Raw genomic sequence first — 23,606 nt, 5'->3', positions numbered from 1 at the left:
AACTTTGATTTAATCTTGACGTATTTTTACCAACTAATCCTAAAGTGCTTCTCACAGAGTCACCACTTTAAGGTAAAACATAATAAGGATTCCAGACACTCCAGACATTTTTTTTTTTTAATTTCTGCCCAAAAATGTCTCTGGAGATAGTAAAGGTTGCCGACCCATGGCCTAGTGCTTACTTTCTCTCTCATGTCATGAACGTCTTTCTTTGTGTGGTGAAGTGAAATGTCAAGTTATTTACATACTTTTTCTCCTCTTCCTCCTTCTCCAGCTGACAACTGCAGTACACTCAGTTCAGAGGCCATCACTGACAGCGCCACATCAACTGACAACAACTACGGATACATGGGTATGAACAAACACAGACACACACACATATTTTCTGCCCTACCACTCTGCAGTATGCCTCCTCCACAGGCTCTCCACTCATGGCCTGGTCCTGGTTTAGAGAAGGAAGTGACGGAGCCTCACTAGTTTTCTGTGTGTTTTTGTTCATCAGGACAGGAGCCTTTCAAACGTCGACCATTCCTCAATCACCTTCACCACATAGCCATCCGCATTGGTGACACGCTGCTGCATGATTGGTCAAATCAGCTCCGGTTTTACACCAAACCAATCAGCACTTTTCTATTGTGCATCAGTGAAAATTGGATGTTGATGCAGTTTGAGTGCAAAGTGGTTAGGATGCAATTAATTGAGAATGATGCCACGGAAATGAAGTGGTGGTGGTAGTAAGATCAAAAATGATAAGCAACAATCCCTCCAATATGGGAGTGTACAGTCAGGTCCATATGTATATAGACAGTCACCTAAATGTTGCCAATGTACACCACCACAGTGTACAGATGTGACTGAAATGTGGACTTAAAGCTTTAATGCTCTTGCAGTTCAGAAAGCAGAAAGACCCACAAACAAGCAGCAACTGAAGGTGGCAGTAGGAAAGGCCTGACCAAGCATCTCGGGGGAGGAAACTCAGCATTTGGTGATGTCCTTGGGTTCCAGGCATTGTTATACAAACAGTCTTTGTATTCATAACAATCTTAGTTTATCCTTTACTTTTGAGACACTGAAAATGGAGGGACGTAATTTAACCCATGAGGACCCAGTGTGACAGTTGTGGTAGTTCTCAAATAAATTTTTCTCTATATTTAACCATCCTTAAGTGGTTTATCACCGTTTATTGTAATATTATCTTCTGTATTTTGTTTTTTTTTCTCAGTGAAAACCAGGTATTTTCCTACATTTCATTTCCTAATCATGTAGATGTTCATAAAAACTCAGAGCAAAGTTGAGGATTATTATATCAAAAAGAGAGAAAACTGAAGAAAAAGTAACTTTTTCAGCACAGTCTATCATTGCTGAGCATAAACCAAGTATCTCCATTCACTGTTATTTGTCAAACTCCATGGGTTTTACAGGTGAATCACTGTTGTAGAAGATGATGGTGTTTCCACATTCACTACGGAACCTTTGAATGTCCAAATGGGTCATATCTGATGACCATGAAAAGATGACGAACTGTATTTTCCACCAATAATTTACATTAATTAATAGATTAACAAGGATTAAACAGTTTCTGTCAGTTGATGATTTTGGTAGATGGTGAATGTTTGGGTCTTTATGGGTTAAAATGGTTGCTGCAATATTTTTGACCCCTTGAATTTAAGATGAAAGTCCACACTTCGATCCCTTTGCTTCATTTCACCTCCACTGTGGTCGTGTACAGAGGCAAAACTTGTACATTTTGTGTCACTGTCCCAATATATATGGACTGATATGTTTGAACCACTCCCTATCTCAAAAATCTTCTCAATCTTCCGACCATCTAATTGAGCTTAACGTCTCATTAACGATGGCCAAACCTTTCTGTCCTTTTTTTAGTGACCTCCGCCATTTTGTTTTTCTCCCTTTTCACAGAGCGAACGTTAGACAGCGTCGGGCGAAGCAGGCAGGAGTCTCTGAGCTCTGTGGAAGAGGACGACTACGACACGCTGGATGATATTGACTCAGACAAAAATATTGTCCGTACCAAGGTACTCCTAGTCTCTCTTAGTTAACTTACATTACCCTGTTTTTATTTTATTTATTTTATTTTTTACATGGTATCCCATCCTTTTTGCAGAAATTCCTGTGTGTATCTGACTTGGCCCGCAAAGATAAGAGGATCCTCAGCAAGAAATATCAAATCTACTTCTGGTGAGAATACTAGATAAAAAAGATGAGGAATGCAGTACAATTAATTATGAACAGACTAATGATTGTCTTCTCTCCAGGAACATTGCCACTATTGCTGTGTTTTATGCGCTGCCTGTCATCCAGCTGGTCATCACCTATCAGACGGTATGTTGATAATAACGCCTGTAATTTTAATGCAGCTATTTTTATTTTTTTTGTACAATTTTAAAACGCATAAAAATAGAGATGGTTGATTTCCAGTTTGGCTCATCCAGTCCAGTGTAGAAGCTCAGACTGATGTGATTTATTCAAACCAGCTGAACCAACATTTGCCTTTACAATAGTTTGTAAATTAAAGTGTCCTACATCAACAACCTGATGACACAGATGCCATGGCACTAAATCCAGTGCCAGTTTTCCATCAGGAACTAACAATGTGACAACATGATGAAAATTATATTTTGTTTGCTGTAAACCAACTAACAGAGCGGCCAACGCTATCTGTGTGTGTCTGTTCACTAGAAAATTGATTTGCTGTTTGAGGAGACATAAGAGAGTAAAACTGCACCAAAATGGCATCAGTACTGATTTAAAGAGGAAGTAAGAGATGAGCCAAAAATTCAGACCATGCAACATGTGAACACCGCAGGAAAATCAACTTGGCGGACCTGATTATGTGCAGCTCTAGTCTTGTATAGCCAGCCTTACAGCGATGAAAACCACATTGCTCCACTCTTGCTTCATCCTCATTACTTAGTTTTTAGAGGCAGTTAGCAAACCAGCTTGGAGGTGCATTACCGTCACTAAATGGACTGGAGTCGCTACACACGCTCAGTCATGGGCTTTGCTGGTCTCTTCTTTTCTGTTGAGTGGAAGTGTGACACCTAGTGGTAAATTTTGGTATATCAGTGCAGTCAGGTGTTGAGCTTCATATCAAATCACTTTGAAAAATTTGACACTGGGTCAGTCCTCTACAAAATAGCAAAGATAAATAACATATAGTACAGTGCAGGGAGAGGCAGTAAATACACTTATTTATTTGAAGTGACCACACTTTTTCAGCTTGCAAGATACTTTTAAAATAACTTACCTATACGAAAAATTGGCATATATTTATAATTATATTTTTCATTTACTGTCTAACCCAGTGGTTCCCAACTTTTTTTTGCTTGTGACTCCATTTTAACATCACAAATATCTGGCAACCCCAGACATTCAAAACAGAGACTTTTTTTTTTTTTGCTAAACTTAATTTGTTTTTGATCATGTAATAGTTTCCTATACTGTGTTGCAAATAAATGTTAATTTTAGATTACATTTAGGCTATATAATGTATATTATTATGGGTGGAGGCAGAAAGGCCAGGTGTAGATTACTGCACAAAGTGAGAATTTTATTTTCCTTGGTCCGGATATGTACAGTCAGTCCAGTTTGTATTTACAAGGCTGACAATTAATACTGAATAAACAAGAACTCAAGCTATGAATCATGAAAGAGCTGCAGCATTTGAAACCTACCACAATGAACATTTGAAAGATAAACAGAACCACAGTGCTTCAGTTTCAGCTTCACAGTTTGTCATGTCTTTTATGTATTGTGATTGTCTCTCTCAACTCACCATATATTATTTTATTAGTAAGTTGTTGTTTTTTTCTTTTGTTTGTTTTTATCAATTAGTAGAAATTTCAGGCGACCCCACTTGAATTCCAGGTGACCCCACGTGCAGTCCCGACCCCAAGGTTGAAAAACACTGGTCTAACCCTTATGGCACAATACAATTCAATACATTTCTGGTCAACACTGTACTCTGATGACTTGTAGTGAATGGAGTCATCAGGGTTGTGTAGTCCAGACAGTAGCTGCTGGTTCCAGCCTTAAGCAGACCTCCAAATGATCATCAGTCGTGGTGGAACGCTACCTGGACTTAATCATCTTCATATGGGAAAAATGACTTTTGTCTGATTGTAGTTCCCTCATCTTTCTCAGTGTTTCGGAGGGAAATCAGTGTTGTAGTTTTTATGAACAGTTCTAATGTGCCTCTCCATATTTCCCTTCTTTGGAATAGCGATGATAGATCAACAGATCAGACAAACTAACTTCAAATGGGGTTCTCCACAATGTATGTTGACCCTGTGTTAGAAGAGAAGTGATCTCAGACTGGACTCCCTGTACATATAAGTGGTAAATTCCAGAGGGAGGATAAATGATAGACTAACATTTAAATTAGTTTTTTAAATGGTATGCGAATAGAAAGGTATAGAGAACACAAAACAAATAGAACGCCTTATGCCTACACAAAAAGGACAGCAAACTAGTAGCAAAAAAAAATCAGGAATATATCATTACGAGAGTCTCAAAAAAATAGCAATACAGAAAAAAAGTGTAAATATAATAGTATGCAGTCTGGAAAAATATTTAATTGACCCTCTGTTCTCAGGTTGTCAATGTTACGGGAAACCAGGACATCTGCTACTACAATTTCCTGTGTGCCCACCCACTGGGAGCTCTAAGGTAAGGAGGAAGCATGTGACTCAAAAAACACCAACAGAATATTCATCTTAACTTTTAACTGCTACTTACCCAAACAGTAGGATTAATGTCAGTGACAGGGTCTCTGATATGGCTCCTTCAGTTTTTTTCAATTCTTTGTTCTGTATTTGTGGGTATTATGGTATGTCACTCTGCCAATCTGTGCAATTACTAAACATGATACACATTGAAAAAATTATGTTTGACTCTTCATTAAAATATGTAAATGATCTGCTCTGTTCCACAAAATAAATCCCCAAAAGAAACCCTTCACTACCAATAAAGGGTCTGCATGTTGGTGGTATTTCATTCTTGCGACACAAACCATAGTTTTATCCCAGTTCCTCGTGCATGATTATTATTTTAAACGATAAACTAAGAATTTTATCTATATTATCAATATAATTTGTCACATTTTGATTTTCAACAGCTAGAAAGCAATGTTTAAAATCCAACTTACACCAGATAAAACTATGGTCCTAGTCTCTTGAATACAGTGAGGACAGTTACTTATTACTTGAACACTGGTCAGAGGTCAGTACCCGGCATCGACACCCAAAACCTGGGGATCGATGTCAGTACTGGACCTGAGAAAGTCAGACTGGTGTAACCCTCATACATGTTCAGCGTTGACTCTTAACTGTCTTCCCACATGCAGTGCATTTAACAACATCCTCAGTAATCTTGGTTACGTGATGTTGGGACTCCTCTTCCTCCTCATTGTCCTCAAGAGAGATATCGTCCACAATCGAGCGCTGGTCCGGAACGATGTCAACGCGCTGGTAAGGCAACAGTAACACTTTCATTTGTCTGTTTAAATAACTGATGAATTTTTAACATCCTCTCCTTGCTGTCCGACCGTCTCATGTCTCTGATTGTCCCATCTTTTTCTCAGGAGTGTGGTATCCCAAAGCATTTTGGTCTGTTTTACGCCATGGGAACCGCTCTTATGATGGAGGGCCTGCTCAGCGCCTGCTACCACGTCTGTCCCAACTACACCAACTTTCAGTTTGGTAAGACTGCATGTATTCATGTTAGGACTAGGTATAAAACCTGTATCTGTCACATAAGGTTTCTGTTGTTCAGGGCTCTGAACAGGGTCTGCATTTAATACTTTAAAAAAGTCATTAACTCTTTAAGTGCCAGACAGTTAAGGGGCTAATAAGCCTTAAAAGTGCCACAGAATTTGGACGTTTTTCAGTATTTCGCGTCGTTTTTATAATATTTGAAGAATCCTGCAGGAAACCGCTCGGTAACATCCGACCGATTGCTGATTAGATCCAAAACGCACCGGACGCAGCCGATTCATTATTGATCGTAATTTGCATAATTTATAATAATAATAATAATAATAATAATAATCTTTATTTATATAGCACTTTTCATACATTAAAAACTGTAGCACAAAGTGCTTTACATATCAGTTTAAAAATCAGTACCGCCCCCCACCCACACCCACCCACTCACCCACACACACACACACACACACACACATATACATGCAAACCCACAAGCTCACACATACTTAAGAAGACTGACTGAGCACGGGTAGACCAGAACAAAAATGTACAAGTAAAAGTAAAACATCAATTTAGGAGGCGCTGTTTCAGGGAGCCATCCGCACCAGGAGGCAGCCGCCGACCCCGGCGACCAGGCACCAGCAACACAGCCCCGCATCCCAACTAGTGGGAGAGGGCCAACTGGGACCCCCACCCACCAGAAAGGAGCGGACCCCAGTGAGAGAAGGCGCCACAGCCCCCGGAGTCCACAGCCGCCCCCCGGCATGGAGGGCTCCCTCTGATGAAACGCCGGAGAATAAGAAACATTAAAAAGATATAAAAATATTATTCAGTCGCGTGACCTCAAATTCCCGTCTGCTTGGTCTCAAAAGGGGGACACAGAATGAATGTCATCGAAATGTGAGAAAGAAATGGGGGTGGATGGTTTGTTTGTACACAAATATGGCGTGTTCTCCAAAGCCGATCTGATCGGCCCGTGGCACTGAAAGTGTTAAGAGGTATTAAATTTGACATGGTAGGTTTTAAGTTGTGTTGCCAGAAACTTGTTGGTTGCATTGTGTTTAAATGTGTTTGGGAAATGTCCAAACTAAAAAGATTTGAGTAGTTCTCCAGAAGACGGGGATTGTCAGTTTATTTTCAGAGGCTAAAAAACTTTCGTGCTGTTGATTTACATTGAAGGCAGTAAATCTGAACCACACTGTAATTGGAAATCCTTCCTTAACTGAGCCTGTTTACATGACCATAAAAATCTGATAACTGGGAGTAATCAGATAATTGTAATAATCAGATCTGATGCCTTTACATGCGCTTAAGAAATGTGATAATTGAAAACTGTGGTTTGAACGCTCCAGTCTATTATGAAATTAATTTCGGAGTACGTGCCAACATAGTGATGGTAGACTTAAACTTCCTGTTATTATCTTCTGCTCATATTTCACTGTGTCACTTCTGTTTTACTACAGTTTTATTTGTATTTACACATACACAGATGTAAAAGAATGAGATAAATCAGATTAACCTGTATAGATACAAAAGACATCAGAGTATTGGAGAGAAATCCAGGTGTGTTAATCTGATTTCTCATAATCAGATTACTGCTGTTATCTGATAAAACCAGGGTTCCTGCGGGGTCTTAAAAAGTCTTAAAAGTCTTGAATTTACAAATCTTCATTTAATATCTTAAAATGTCTAAAAGGTGTTAAATTTGATATGGTAGGTCTTAAGTTGTGTTGCTATAAGCTTGTTTGCTGTATTGTGTTTAAATGTGTACAATTTGCAAAGAAAGTAAAGCTAGCCGACTCAGTTAAACCCGTTCCAATCCACCAATTTATATTGAAATTAGGAACTAATTGTTGCTAACTTTGTAGCCCCTGTGGAGAAATGACTCGGAATTGTGGGAATCAAGGTGATGGATAAATAAATAAATACATAAATAAATAGATACAATAGATAAATACATTTTCCTAAATTCTTGGAGTCACAAATTTTTGGCAGGCTGTGAAAAGAGTTGTTAAATTCTGTTCTAAGTGGTCTTAAAAAGGGTCTTAAAAAGTCTTACATTTAACTTGTAGAAACCTGTAGGAACCCTGAAAACATATCAGATTGTGCGGTTTACATGATGTCTTGAATAATCTGATAACTCCAGAAATTGAATAATTCTGTTTTTTTCCTCTTTCCGTACAGACACCTCCTTCATGTACATGATTGCTGGACTCTGTATGTTGAAGCTGTATCAGAAGCGACACCCAGACATCAATGCGAGTGCGTACACTGCCTACGCCTGCCTGGCAGCCGTCATCTTCTTTTCTGTGTTAGGAGTGGTAAGTAGTCACATGCGCTCCGCAGCATACACCTGAGGTCTCTGTACAAAGAAACACACATATTGGATGGGTTGTCATAACCGTGGTCTGTTTGCAGGTGTTTGGGAAAGGAAACATGGTGTTTTGGATCGTTTTCTCAGTCATCCACATTCTGGCAACCCTCCTCCTCAGCACTCAGCTTTACTACATGGGCCGATGGAGGCTCGGTGAGTTGGGAAAGCACCACAACACTGGAGTCACAACAGTTTGAACTTGATGTATCTTATATGGGGTTGGCCAAGCGGTAACGGATGGACAGCCTTACATTTTTGTTTGACCTGTCACAGCTATTCATGGTAGAAAGATGAATGATACCTAATTTGCCAGGGAATAATGAGCACTTTTAGATGTGATTGAAAAAAACTGTTTTAACCTAATTTTCTGGCTTAAAAATAGTACAAACCCCTTGACAACAGATGGACAGAAAATTAGCATCTGTTTTTGACCACTTTATAAAACTTGCCTTAAAGTGCGGTTCCAGTTTTCATAAAACTGTCAAATGTTTACTGTTGGTCTTCTTGGGTGTGTATTTTAAAAAACAGTGAACAGTTTGTATTTTTTCAACATATAAGGGAATAAAATAGCAAGAGTTTTGCCTAGTGTTTCAGTAATGGATGGACAAGGGAGAGTAATTACAAGTTTCAATTGTTTATTCGACATATTTGTTAGTATATACATAGCATATATAATATCTACCTAGTCAAATACCTTAATAAACTAATTTAATACCTTTTAACATATGTTTATCTCAGTTTATTAGATATTTGTAACCACTGTAAAAAGAGTAGGGGTGCGTATTGGCAAGAATCTGGCGATACAATACAAATCACAATACTAGGATCACAATACGATATATAACAATATATCATGGTACTGTTAAAAAGGCTTTTTTTGTTTGTTTTGTTTCCTTTTTTTTAAAAAAGATTATTTCCTAGAAGAATTAAATCACACCAGATATTTGCACAAATACCAAATATATTTTATTTGATCAGAACAGGATCTAATGCTATATCACTAAACTTTCCCCTGTAAAAACTTCAACCTTAAATTGTTTTACAGACATTACAGTTTAAGATCCTGCTCAAATGTTCATATTCTATTAGTTCGTACCTAACATCATAACATTATTTTTGTGCAACCTCAACAAAGGAACTTACATCCTCTTTAGGATGCTTCAAATAGCCATTATTTAATAAAACAGTGTTAAATAATAATAAATAACATATAAACAAAACAGAAAAACAAAAGGGAACCTCCGCAATATCTGCATTTGAATAAATACCTAAAAATACCGATACAGTACTTTTTAGTATCGATACAGTATTGTGAAATGAAATATCGCAATATATTTCAGAGCCTAGATTTTCTTACACCCATAAAAAAGAGTAGCAAAAGGTTTTTAAATTGACCTTACAACTGATCGTAAGTCTAATATAGGTCCAATAGAAGAGGATCAAAGTTATGCTTTGAATGACACTGACGGACAAAGAATGCAAACATACATTTATGCTGAACATAACGCCATCTAAGTATTTTTTTAAACATTTTTCTAAAAAATAAAACTTGTGCTGGACACTAGAAGTAATGTACTTTGAAAATATATGTGTTCAAAAGGTGATTTTAAATGTATTTTTGGATGTAGATGTTAACCTTCCCTTGGTCAGCCCCATATGAATTCATTCATCAACAAAGCGCATGCATGCATCTGTGTACCAGCTTATAAACATGACACACAATCATGTTTTTTCTCAATCATGTTTTTTTTTTTTTTTTTTACACCAATGACTGAAACTAATCTGTAATTTGTGTCTCAGACTCTGGAGTCCTGCGCAGGATTGTGTACGTCATCTACACAGATTGCATTAGACAGTGCAGCGGACCTATGTATATTGTGAGTAGTGGCCAGAAAAGTGTTGAGTGGCGTACACTGTTGACACATTTTCTGAACCGTTCAATCCTTGGTAGGGTCGTTGGGCTGTTTTTTTTTTTTTAAAGAAACGGCTCTGGAAAAAATAGAAGAAACCACTTTTACTATAATTAGTATGTTTTTGTGTATCCTGCAAACTACAGACATTTACCCCACATTCAAAATAAAAATATGGTCATTTAGTGTATTTGCAGAAAGTAAATAACTTGCTTTTTTGTATAGAAATACATTTAACATCTGCTGTCAGACATTTTTGATATGAACATTCTTCTTTTGTTTGATTATGAAGACACAGTCTATAGTCTATACAGCCTAAAGCTGGTATAAACACCCCATTTAAAACACACCATTGTCTTCTCTACTCACTGTAACAAGATTCAAGAAATGTATTTGCAATTTGTGCATATACACATAGGAACTCTTTTGCAGTTGTTCAGTGTCAGATAAAAGACACATAATTCTATTAAAAAGTTCCATCACCCATTTTAGGACACTTATCCCCATATCTTTTTTTTTTCTTTGTTTTTGTTTTTTTAACCAAAACCATTTAATAAAACATACAAAGCCAATGTAAATTTTACAGTCGACATCATAAATAACACAGCATCACTGTATCTCGTATAGAAACCAAAGTTATTAAAGTTTTGGATTTTTCATCATTGTTTAGTTTTATTTAATTTTGACTTTTTTTTTTCTCTCTAATTGTTAGTTTTAATTTGTTTTTAGAGCAGGTTTGCAACTTATTAGTTTTCATTTTTTTCCAAATGCTTAGTTTTAGTTTAGTTTTAGTATTAATTTTAGTTTTGTCGTATCTTTTATCTTCTTCACCGTCGTATTCAAATAAATCCCATACCAGGACTCTGCTTTCTCCCAACTTAAGTCTCCATGTTTCCAGGTAGAGTGGGGGTGAGAAGATGACTCTAAACGACAAGTGACGAGAAGTGGCGGACCGTGAAGTACTGTATGGTGCCGTCAGCTAAAATTGCTAGAGCGAAATTAATCACTTTTGTATCAATCCGACATTGACAAAGACGAAAATGAAGGGAATTTTATCCATAATTTTTATATGTTTTAGTTAGTTTTATAAGCACACAATATAGTTTAAGTTAGTTATGTTTTTTTTTTGTTTTAATTATAGTTTTTATTTATTTCAGTTAACGAAAATGTTTTTTCAATTCTAGTTTTCATCATTTCATTAGTTTTCGTTAACAATAATAACCTTAATAGAAACTCATACATTTTCATGTCGTCTGCTATAATTAGATTCATGCATGACGCCAGGGCGTTAAACTCACAAGCAGTTTACTGAAATGCAAAAGTACACTTCAATTTCCTTGATATTTTTAGGAAAGTCGGCTATTGTTACACGTCAGCACAGCAGTAACTTTGCATCTACTGCTGAATTTGTGAGGAACCTGTTCAATTTTCACTTTATTTGGACAGAAAGTTGATGGGTGCAGGTCCACATGAGTGCGGCGGTGCTCAGTGTGTGAGGACGGGATGATGTAATAGGGCTCTCAAATCGCCGTGGGAAACCAAGGGGTTACCACGGTGATTCCCACATCTCCTCATCGATCACCATCTTGGTCAGAAAACAGTGAGGGAAGCGGCCGTTGTTGCAGCAGCGGCAAACACTGTTGTGTCAATCATAGCGGCCACGCCCTTAATTATGCAGAACCTCATCCTTAATATAATGTAAACAGATGAGTTATGTCAAAATTAATCTGTCATAGAGTTAAGGAAACGGACAATAGAGAGCGAAATCATTTGCAGTTCCAGGCTGTAAACATGTGGGTCAGTGAGGACGGACTTGTTTTAAGAGCCAAACCCCTGGTCACTCACCCCCATATCTTTTTTTTTTTTTTAACTCACCCCCATATCTAACAGAACTACTACAACCAATATCTGCAACATTGTCTTAACTGTTTTCCTCAAAACTTAACTCTTCCTGTGGCCTGTCGTCTTCCCAGTCCAATGTCGCCAGTGACTGGAATTAGTCACAGAAAACACAGAAGCTTCATTAAAAAAGTTCTTAAGGACATTTTTGATGAGGCCAGTAAATGTTTTACTTAGGATTATTTCTTTTTAAGCACCTATGTACAGTTATCTTTAAAGACCCTCACAAATTTTGCGTTTGATTAACTGGTTTTGATCTGTTTTTTGTTTTTTTTGTTTTTTTTATTATTTTGTTGCTTCCCTCAGTCCTCTTTCTCTTCCCTTTACAAGTGTTTTCTGGAAGATGGCGGGCTGACACTTTAAATAACAGTCTTAATGTCTTGCTGGTTTTAGAATAAAAAGTTAACAAGGATATATAATAAGAAGAAAAGATGTATTATAAAAGTAATGTGAACAAAATCATTTATGGGCGAGGTCAAGGGCGTCACAGATGGACAGCCCACTACTTTTTGATTCATAACTTTTGAACCAGACATGTTTAAGACAAATATTACACATAATTGGAAACATCTAAATGTCATCTTAAACATAGTCAAAGGACAAAATTTTGTATATATGTATTTTTAAATGAAAAATATCAAAAACTACTGCGTCACGGATGGACAAAAAATTATCATCTATTTTTTGCTAGAATTACAAAGTTCTCAAAAATGAAGTTCCTATGACATTTTCATCCTAAAATGTATTCAGTGTATACCTTAAACTCTCAATTTTACAACCTAATAATTGGTTAGAGGAAAAAAATATTTGATCATATCTAAATAGCAAGAGTTTTGACAAATGGCAGCGTCACGGATGGACAAAGCCAAAAACGTCACAGATGGACAACAAAAGAAAATGTCAAATAAAACATTTTTTATTTCAATTATCAATATCATATACTTTTTTTTTTTTTTTTTTTTTTTTTTTTTTTTTTACAATATCTACAACATACAAATAATATTAACATTATATTCAAATGTATTTTGCATAGATATAAGCATTTATTAATTTTAAACACTGTGTTTAGAGTATGACATAAATAATATAATAGTCAAATATCAATATATTTGGAATAAATTTAGTTTATTTATGGGAGTTTATAAAATGAACCCAGAATGACGGCACAAAACTTTGTCACTTTCCAAACTTTCACATTCATAAAACTCAATTTTTTTCTCATTTCAAAATACATTTTCCTGAAAATATAAGTGATCACCTATCCAAAAATATAAGTTTGGTGTAGATTATTATAATTAAATTTTTTTTTTTTTTTTTACCAAATGTTATCCTTCCCTTGACTTCGCCCTTATATGAAATAGCAGTGATCATTCAGGTCAACTTTCCTGCATCTCTGCATGCTTTCTATCAGGCCACAGGTTTACATTCTGGTTCAGGTCCAGAAGTGGAACTTTTCAGGTGGTTACTTATTTTTTTCCAGAGCTGTATAATAAGTCCCTGTAAAATATATATACATATTTTTATTTACTCCATCTTGTAACAGCAGTAGATGCCGTAAGAAATGCATATGTCACTGTTAAAGTAGTCTTGAATTGAACAGTAACAGCATTAAATGACATGCTCACTCTTTGTTTTCAATGGCTCTCCCTCTGTTAGGACCGTATGGTTCTGCTCGTAATGGGAAACATAGTCAACTGGTCTCTGTAAGTAAATGTTTTCCGCTAATGACAGTCAGATCAGAGTTTCAAATCATCAAATGAACTCAAGTAATAATATCATGTGTCGCTTTTGTTCTTCTATGCAGAGCCGCCTACGGACTCATCAAGACACCAAATGACTTTGCTTCCTACCTGCTGGCCATCGCCATCTGTAACCTGCTGCTCTACTTTGCCTTTTACATCATCATGAAAGTAGGTGTCTGTGTTTTCATGTACCAGTTCAGTTCATTTAAAAGATCCAAGTTTTTCAGGCAGATCTAAAGCAGTGATTCTCAACCTTTTTGCTGCTAAAGCCCCCCCCCGTATCAAATAAAAACTTTCAGAGCCCCCCTAAATATACAACAATGACTTTTCCTTCCTGTCTGTTTTACTACAGTGATGACAAAAGTGTTTTATTTCAAATGAAAATTTTTTTTGCTTGAAAGAAATACTGTATCATTTGAATGGAAGTGCATGAAAACAGCAGTGTAGGCTAAGACGGCAGAGTTTGTGGAAACTAAATATTTAATCCTGCCTGTTGGCAGAGCAGCGTAATATGCACTGCAAAAAATCTACATCTTACCAAGTGTAATTTTCTAATTTCTAGTCAAAATATCTCATCACATTTAAAATAACACATAATCACCTAAAAAGTAACTTGTGAGATATAAGAACTTATTTTTAGATAATGGATCTTGAAAATCTTATTTCAAGAAATCTTACCAAGATAATTACCTCCACCAGCAGGTATTGTGATGACTTTGCTTTGTGTGTTTGTTTGTGTGTTTGTTTGTTTGTTTGTTAGCAACTTTACGGGAAAACTATTCCAACCATCTTTACCAAATTTTACCCACAGATAGGCCTAGGCCCTGGGACAAATCCATTAAATTTTAGGCCAAGTAGGCCTAAGTTCAAGGTCACAGCAAGGTCACAAAATCTACAATTTTCCTGTCTCTCATCATTGAGCAGTTTTCGAAAATTCATAAAAAAATTCAAAACGATTCAGATTAGCCTCCAATTTGATACACCAGTAGCTCAGAACAATATCTTGTATCTGGCACAAAATTGTCCACATCCACTGTGGAATGTGGACTCTGTGGACATTTCAATTTAACATTGAAAATTCCATTTACGACACATTTTTCATTATAACTCAACAAATTTTGATTAGAATTTAATAATCAAATATAATAAATATAATTTGACATACACATGACTTGTACCAAGCTTCAACTTTTTCTGCTGTATGGAACAACCTTGAAACTATTTAATTTAAAAAGAAATAGTCGATCCACACATGCACACCGTTCAGGGTGCTTGGAGGAGGTTTGCGTTCTCTGAACACTTGTTTTCACTTGTTCCATTGGCAGATTTTTTTGCTTGAATTAAGCAAAAAAAAATCTTGAATTAAGCAAAAAAAAGTCTGCCAATGGAACAAGTGAAAATTATCTTGGTAAGATTTCTTGAAATAAGATTTTCAAGATCTGTTGTCTAAAATCAAGTTCTTATATCTCACTGAAAAGTTACTCTTTAGGTGATTATGTCTTATTTTAAGTGTGATGAGGTACTGTGACAAGAAATGAGAAAAATACACTTGATAAGATTTAGATTTCTGCAGTGTAGCAGTGGTTCTCAGTCTTTTTCTCTTAGGTCCCCCTTGGGAGGGTGAAAAATCTCCAGGCCCCCCTTCAGCCCCAACAACATTGTAACAGTGGTGCAATTATAACTTTTATTGAAAGATCATCAATTACATCAATATTGTAACAATACTTTTTGCTTTTCCTTGAATCATTTTTTGTTCAAATTAAAAATAACTTAGATTTTTGCTTGAACAATACGAATAAACTCGACAAGACTGGTCCTCGAGACAATGTTTTTCCAAATAAAAATAAAAAATGCACAATTATTTTACAACTGTGACAATAAAGTTACTTTTTTAGAACAACAAACACATTTTAGTAACAAAGATGAACATTTTAACAATATTAGTGGGTCAATGAGTCCTTTTAAATGCACATCTCAGAACATTAAAGCCCAAACTGTGCAAAAACAGAAACATTGCATGCACTTTTTTTTTCCCAGTCTAATCCTTGTCCATTCTCCAAACCTAAACTTTGTCTAGTGACAGATCACCATAGCAGTAGATTTGTTTGTTGTACGTCCCTAAAATGAGTCCAGGTGCTCCAATGCTAAAACATTAGTTCCACCTGTTACATGTTCTAACCTGAAGGAAAAAAAAAACACCCAGGAGTGATCCCATACCACCCCCCACCCCACCCCACCCCCCCCACCCCCCGCTACTGCCCAACACTATATTTTGGTCAATTTATTTATTTATTAATACTGGTTTAGGCAGTTATTTTATAGAAATGAATCACTACAGATCGACTCTTTGTCTAGATAGTTGCTTCTCTAGTTGTATTGCCGTCAGAGTGTTTTTTCTGTATTTTCCTTAGAAACATTCACAGCTCTCTGAGACCCTTAATGGGTCACAACGCACCTGCTGACACCGCTGATCTAAAGTTTATTGTGTTCTTTGTGCTCTAGCTAAGGAGTGGAGAGAGGATCCAGTGTCTGGCACTGGTCTGCATTCTTTTCACAGCCGTGGTGTGGGGCTTTGCACTGTATTTCTTCTTCCAAGGTCTTAGTACCTGGCAGGTCAGTTACTCACACACAGTGAGGTTCACCTTCATCTTCCTCTTGATGTGTCGTAACTTAATATTCTTACAGAATACTTTTGTTTGACCTGACACAGAAAACTCCAGCAGAGTCTCGTGAACACAACAGGGACTGTATCCTGCTTTCGTTCTTTGACGACCATGACATTTGGCACTTCCTGTCCTCCATCGCCATGTTTGGATCCTTCCTGGTATGGACATGCTCATGATAGAATAGAATAGAATAGAATAGAATAGAATAGAATAGAATAGATTTTAATGTCATTGTACAGGGGTTGGACAAAATAATGGAAACACCTTCACCTCAAGATGATAATGCCCCAATCCATACAGCTAGAATTGTTGAAGAATGGCATGAGGAACATTCTAATGAAGTTGAGCATCTCGTATGGCCGGCACAGTCCCCAGACCTCAACATTATTGAGCATTTATGGTCAGTTTTAGAGATTCAAGTAAGACGTCGATTTCCACCGCCATCGTCTCTAAAAGAGTTGGAGGGTATTCTAAGTGAAGAATGGCTTAAAATTCCTTTGGAAACAATTCACAAGTTGTATGAATCAATACCTCGGAGAATTGAGGCTGTAATTGCTGCAAAAGGCGGACCTACACCATATTAAATTATATTTTGTTGATTTTTTTAAAGGGTTTCCATTATTTTGTCCAACCCCTGTACAAGGGTTATACAACGAAAATGGGTAGAGCTTACCCTCTTCAGTGCAAAAGGGGAGGAAAAAAAAGTTTAAAGAAGTGGAAGAAAAGCAATAAATAAAGCATCCAGTACAATCTGCGAGTCAATAAAACATTCTATAAAATCCACAATTCTGACCTTTGCACACACATACTTATATTGCACAGGATTTGGGACAGTATAGACCAGGGGTGTCAAACTCATTTTAGTTCAGGGGCCACATTCAGCTAAATTTGATCTGAAGTGGGCCGAACCAGCTAAATACTAACATAGTAATATATAAATAATGTCAAGTCCAAACTTTTCTGTTTGTTTTTGAGCAAAAAAAAAAAAAGCCAATTTACATTATGAACAGGTTTACATTTACAAACCATCCTTTCAAAACATGAAAAAACTGAAAAAATAAGTGTAATTTTAACAATATTCTGCCACAGTTTATCATTTACTCACGTACATTATAACTTACAGATCACAGTGGATCTACAAATACACAAAACATTGAGTAACAGGCAGAATATTGTTAAAATTACACTTATTCTCTTAAGAAGTTTCAGGTTGTTCATATTTGTTCAGGTTATTCACATTTTTTTTGCGAAATTATACTTTGTTTTAGTGTAAATACATGAAAATATTTACATTTACAAAGAGAAATTTTTGGAGTTGTCATTATTTTATGTTATTATGATCGTATTTTACTGAATCTGGCCCACTTGAGATTGAATTGGCCTGAATGTGGAACCTAAACTAAAAGGATTGTTAATATTTTAGTGTAATTTTTGCATTTCACAAATTCATCCCAAGGGCCAGATTGGACCCTTTGGCCGGCCGGATTTGGCACCCGGGCCACATGTTTGACACCTGTGGTATAGACTGTCCATGGGCCTCACTTAGGCACTTAACAGTCTGATTGCCCAAGGATAAAAACAGTTTTTTAGCCTGTTTGTATGACTTTTTATGCTTCTGTACATCCTACTCAAAGACAGGAGGTTAAAGAGACACTGACCAGGGTGGGTAGTGTCAGCAAAGATTCTCCAGCCCCTGCTGAGACGGCAAGAGCTGGCAAAGTCATCCAGTGAGGTTAGGGGGCCTTATCACCCCCTGCAGGGCTTTCTGTTTTCTCATATTTCATCAGTTGAGTGGTAAAAATTTGAGCAGTCGCACAAAAAATACTGTGTCAAGTCAAGGAGCATTCTGAAGCAGATCAATATTACCAGCATATTCAGACAGAGATGCAGAGACTGAAGTTAGGTTTGAAAACTGTCACATTTATTAGAAGTGAATTAAAATGGATAGAATCAATAAGGCTAATTATGTCACTTCCAGCATTACTTGTTACGGTGGTGAAAAACAGAGGACTCAAATGCTCAGTGCTGAAGGGAGATTGACGAATTTATTAACATAAATAACAACAAAAACATGGAAACACACACAAAACCTGAGTCAGAGTCCGAGTGGGTAAATGTCTGGGTTATGGATCAGATGAAGATGTTGAGATGGAGCAGCGTCGCGCAGCTGCAGCACTAAGCCTTAAATAGACTCCCTGGTGATGTTCTGCAGCTGCGTGACACTCTGCAGGTGAGTCAGATCGTGAGTGATGTGGTGATGATGTGGAGAGGGAGGAGCCGGCAGTCCCACCGGCACAGACCGTGACATTACTGTCGATGCACTAAACCTATCAATCCATGTAAATAATTAGTGTAAAATACAGTTTGTCATCTTTTCATGGCCATCAGATATGACCCATTTGGACGTTCAGAGGCTCCATAGTTACCATAGAAACACTGTCATCGTCTACAACATTGATTCACCAGTAAAACCGATGGAGTTTGATAAATGACAGGAGTTGTAGATGCTTGTTTTTATGTTTAGTCATTGATATACTTGCTGAGAAACTCGTTTTTTTTTTTTTTTCATATTTTTCTGTTGTAAAATAACCTTTGAATTTACTGAGTTTTCATGAACATCTACATCACAGGTGTCAAACATGCGGCCCAGGGGCCAAATCCGGCCTGCCAAAGGGTCCAACCTGGCCCGTGGGATGAATTTATGAAATGCAAAAATTACATTGAAGATATTAACAATCAAGAATGTTAAAATCATTTTAGGTCAGACCAGTAAAATACTATCATAATAGCCTATAACTAATGAAAACCATACATTTTCCTCTTTGTTTTAGTGTAACAAAAAAAAAAAAAGTTGATACTTAAACTCCTCCACAGTGGAGGAGTTTAAGTATCTTGGGGTCTTGTTCACGAGTGAGGGAAGGATGGAGCGTGAGATCGGTGCAGTGTCTGCAGTGATGCGGTCGCTGTACCGGTCTGTCGTGGTGAAGAAGGAGCTGAGCCAAGAGGCAAAGCTCTCGATTTACCGGTCAATCTACGTTCCTACCCTCACCTATGGTCATGAGCTTTGGGTCATGACCGAAAGGACAAGATCCCGGATACAAGCGATCGAAATGAGTTTCCTCTGTAGGGTGGCTGGGCGCACCCTTAGGGATAGGGTGAGGAGCTCAGTCACCAGGGAGGAGCTCGGAGTAGAGCCGCTGCTCCTCCACATCGAGAGGGGCCAGCTGAGGTGGCTCAGGCATCTGTTTCAGATGCCTCCTGGACGCCTCCCCGGGGAGGTGTTCTGGGCATGTCCCACCGGGAGGAGACCTTGGGGAAGACCCAGGACACGTTGGAGAGACTATGTCTCTCGGCTGGCCTGGGAACACCTCGGGGTCCCCCCGGAAGAGCTGGAGGAGGAGTCTGGGGAAGAGGGAGGTCTGGGTGGGCCTGCTTAGACTGTTACCCCCTCGACCCGGCCCCGGATAAAGCGGAAGAAAATGGATGGATGGAAAATGTTGATATTTACAGACTAGCCTTTTACAATAACGTGAATAACCTGAATAAATATGAATAACCTCAAATGTCTTAAGAGAAGTATGTGGAATTGTACCAGTATTCTGCCTGTTACTAAATGTTTTATGTATTTGTAGATCCACTGCGATCTGTAAGTTGTAATGAACATGTATAAATGATAAACTGAGGCGTAATATTGTTAACATTGCATTTATTTTTCTTAAGAATTTTCAGGTTGTTCAAATTTGTTCATGTTGGGTTCAAGTACAGTTCGTAGATGTAAACAGTTTTATTGCGGAATTTTTCTTTTTTCAGTCAAAAACACAGACAAAACTTTGGAGTTGACATTATTTATCAGTTCTTATCCTATTATTTATATTATTTTTCTGGTCCGGCCCACTTTATATCGTATTAGGCTGAATGTGGCCCCTGAACTAAAATGAGTTTGACGCCCCTGATCTACATGATCAGTAAATTGAATGTAGGGGAAAAGCCTGATTTACACTGAAAAACAGAAGATAATATAGTAATAAATAGTAATAAATCACGGAAGAAAGGTTAACCAGAAAGAAAAATTCATTTGGGAACTGATACAAAAGTACCACTGGGTCTTTATGGGTTAAGTTTAGTTTATTTGTGTTGATGGATGGATTTTTAAACTTTTGCTAAATTAGATACGTTGTCAGATTTTTATTTTATTTTTTTTTTAATGAGAAGAATGACTGGTAGACGGTGTCATGGAAGCGGAATCATGAGTTTTGTGCCGAGTCGGTATGGGATTTTGCAACTAGGAGACCCTTCACCCACCTTCTCCTCCTCTTCAGGTCCTTCTGACAATGGACGACGACCTCGACACCGTCCAGAGAGACAAGATCTTCGTCTTCTAGAGCTCCCAGATCTTCTGTGACCGGCTCTGCCCTCTCTGCCTTATCGCCCTTCTCTGTCGTTTCCCGTCTCCTTCGTGTTTCCGAAAGCACAGCCAGTAGCCTGTTTTCCAGCCGTTCGGGGGACGGCCAGAGGTCCTCCCCTCCACCCGTACGGACACGAATGTGCCAATCGAGTCGGATCAAAGCCGAGTGATGCTGAAAGTGTTTGTCCTCTTGCTGCCATCATCATTATAACTGTTGTGATTGATGTTTACTTACAGCAGTCAACGGAGATAACAATGTACACTCTTGCTAAAAAATACTGAATTAACTTATTTTATACTGGCTGCATTTCCGAAAAGTCTGCAAGGCATTTTCAGATTACTATTTGTATGCTGTTTATATGCTGTGTGCGTGTTTGTATCGGAATGTGTGTGTGTGTGTGTGTGTGTTTTGAAACGTAAGTGTGTGAACAGGAATCCTGTCCAGTCTGTCTGTGGCCTTCAATGTTCTAATCATCTTAAGTCATACTGTACTCTGATTGGTCAGATCCTCAACCTAGCCGTCCTCCTTATTGGAGAATATTGATGATGATGATGATTGTATTCTTCTTAACTGCCCTCAAGTCTGACTGTGATGGTATTCTTTGCACTGTACTGTATGAAAAAACAGACTTAAATGTCATTACAACGGTTACTGAATAAAGGTCTCATTTTCAGATATTTGAGCTCCTATTGTGTATCAGATGTAAACTGCACTGCAAAAATCTAAATCTTATCAAGTGTATTTTTCTCATTTGTAGTCCAAATATCACACTTAAAGTAAGACATAATCACCTGAAGAGTAAATTTTCAGACACGTTGAATTCAGGTGTTTCTTTTCTAACGGGCTGGGATACAAAACAATAATGACAAATGCTGTAATATAGTTTTATATTATGATAAATATCATAGTGATTATTAATTTTGACATTTAGAAAATCAAATCAGCATGAACAGGACATCTTACAGCTGTAGCCATGATGTGTCCCAATATTTATGTCCATATAGTTTATAAATATTTTCTTTTAAAGTTTAATGGGAGTTTTCTTCCTAAGTAAGATGTGAAGAAAGTAAATGGTTCGTTGTTGTAGAAAATTATTATTTATAGAGCATGAAAAGTATTTAATAAATTTAGAGGTAGAACATTTAAAATCATAGTCATGGACGAAAAAAACAAAATCAATGTTGAGAAAAATTAGATAAAAAACATCTCTGAAGCATTTTGGAAGCAAAGATAACAATCCAAACTAACCAATGCAATGATATTTATCAGAATATAAAACTATATTTTGACATTAGTCATTATTGTTTTGTATCCCAGACCTGTTAAAAAAGAAACACCTGAATTCAATGTGTCCCAATACTTTTGTCCATATAGCGTATGACTTATATTAATTATATTAATAAATAGTAACTTTTCAGTGAGATAAAAGAACTTGTTTTTAGACAACAGATCTTGAAAATCATATAAGATAATTTTCACTTGTTCCACTGGCAGATTTTTTTTTGCTTGAATTAAGCAAAAAAAAAATCTCTAGGTTCGGTAACATTACATGTCCATGAAAAGAGCGCAGCTGAACCTGAATGAACAGACCAGGTCTGAACATCAGTGGATTTTCTTCTTCTTGATGACACAGATCTAATCCAAGATGACGAAACCAGGATTCATCAGGATCAGATTGTGAAAGAGTGGCTCAAGGAGTATGAGACACCCTTTTCACCCATGGAGTGGCCCAGTAGAGTCCAGACCTGAACCCCACTGAGAATCTTTAGGATGTACAGGGGAAGGCTTTACACAGCGGTCCAACTCTCCCATCATCAGGCTCAAGATCTTAGCCAAAAATCAATTAAACTATGGACAGAAATAGAAATAAATGTTGTGAAATTACCTAATTTATCAAAACAATGCCACTGTGAATGTGTACCATCATCAAACTAGAGGTGGTCCAATGAAATATGGGTGTGGGGTTTTTCTTGGCCAGGTGGTGTACATTTGTGTTCAGGTTTAACACACAAGGAACACATCAACACATGAATAAAATACACTAAAATATTTAATTAAAAAATACAACATTTACACAAATGTATATATAGATATATACATGTATACATAAAAGATGTTGCACCTGGAAAAATACAATGAATGGCTCCCAGCTACTGCTGCAACTAATCCACTATGGAAAAGAGAAAGTGGATAGAAAACGTGTTTGACCATCACAAAAGCATGTGCTTGTAAAAGACTTCTCTTCCTGCAATATTACAACTACAAAAAAGGTTTAAAAACACAAACAGGAGTATAAAACGTTCGCCTCAGAGCATAATTGCAGAAGTCATACATTATATGGACAAAAGTATTAGGACATGTTGAATTCTGGTGTTTCTTTTCTAACAGGGGTCCGGTGACAAATGTCATGTAATGACAAATGTCATAATATAGTTTTATATTTCGATAAATATACTGATTATTAATATTGATGTTTATATCTCAAATCAGCATGAACAGGACATCTTACAACTGTAGCCATGATGTGTCCCAGTATTTATGTCCATATAGTTTATAAACATCAATATTTCTTTAAGTTTAATGGGAGATTTTTCTTCCTAAGTGAGATGTGAAGAAAGTAGATGGTTAGTTGTGGTAGAAAATTATTATTTACAGACAGAGCATAAAAAATATTTTATAAATTTAGAGGTAGAACATTTAAAATCATAGTAATGGCTAAAAAAACCAAAATCAATGTTAAGAAAAATTAAGTAAAAAACATCGCTGAGGCATTTTGGAAGCAAAGATATCAATTCAAACCAAACTAACCAATGCAATGATATTTATTAGAATATAAAACTACTGACATTAGTCATTATTGTTTTATATTCCAGACCCCTATTA

At 37.0% G+C, this 23,606-nt stretch overlaps 1 protein-coding gene across 3 annotated transcripts in view; it reads left to right on the top strand.

Annotated features, from left to right (window-relative positions):
- The window catches only part of sidt2 (SID1 transmembrane family, member 2), a 29,747-nt gene extending 8,347 nt beyond the window's left edge, over positions 1-21,400 (top strand). For all 3 annotated transcript variants that reach the window (XM_030152051.1, XM_030152053.1, XM_030152052.1), the window contains 15 exons: positions 275-352; positions 1,921-2,036; positions 2,126-2,199; positions 2,277-2,343; positions 4,616-4,689; positions 5,366-5,489; positions 5,603-5,720; positions 7,911-8,047; positions 8,145-8,253; positions 9,901-9,977; positions 13,566-13,612; positions 13,714-13,819; positions 16,154-16,264; positions 16,362-16,475; positions 20,637-21,400. In XM_030152051.1, coding sequence (XP_030007911.1) covers positions 275-352; positions 1,921-2,036; positions 2,126-2,199; positions 2,277-2,343; positions 4,616-4,689; positions 5,366-5,489; positions 5,603-5,720; positions 7,911-8,047; positions 8,145-8,253; positions 9,901-9,977; positions 13,566-13,612; positions 13,714-13,819; positions 16,154-16,264; positions 16,362-16,475; positions 20,637-20,699 — 1,415 coding nt within the window. In that variant the 3' untranslated portion in view covers positions 20,700-21,400. The remainder of the gene's footprint in view (positions 1-274; positions 353-1,920; positions 2,037-2,125; positions 2,200-2,276; positions 2,344-4,615; positions 4,690-5,365; positions 5,490-5,602; positions 5,721-7,910; positions 8,048-8,144; positions 8,254-9,900; positions 9,978-13,565; positions 13,613-13,713; positions 13,820-16,153; positions 16,265-16,361; positions 16,476-20,636) is intronic.
- The last annotated feature ends 2,206 nt before the right edge of the window (positions 21,401-23,606 follow it).

This window comes from Sphaeramia orbicularis, chromosome 13 (assembly GCF_902148855.1).
Source record: "Sphaeramia orbicularis chromosome 13, fSphaOr1.1, whole genome shotgun sequence".
Classification (NCBI taxonomy): Eukaryota; Metazoa; Chordata; class Actinopteri; order Kurtiformes; family Apogonidae; genus Sphaeramia; species Sphaeramia orbicularis.
The sequence above is the reverse complement of the archived record's forward strand: the minus strand, read 5'-3'. Positions and strand labels throughout refer to the sequence as shown.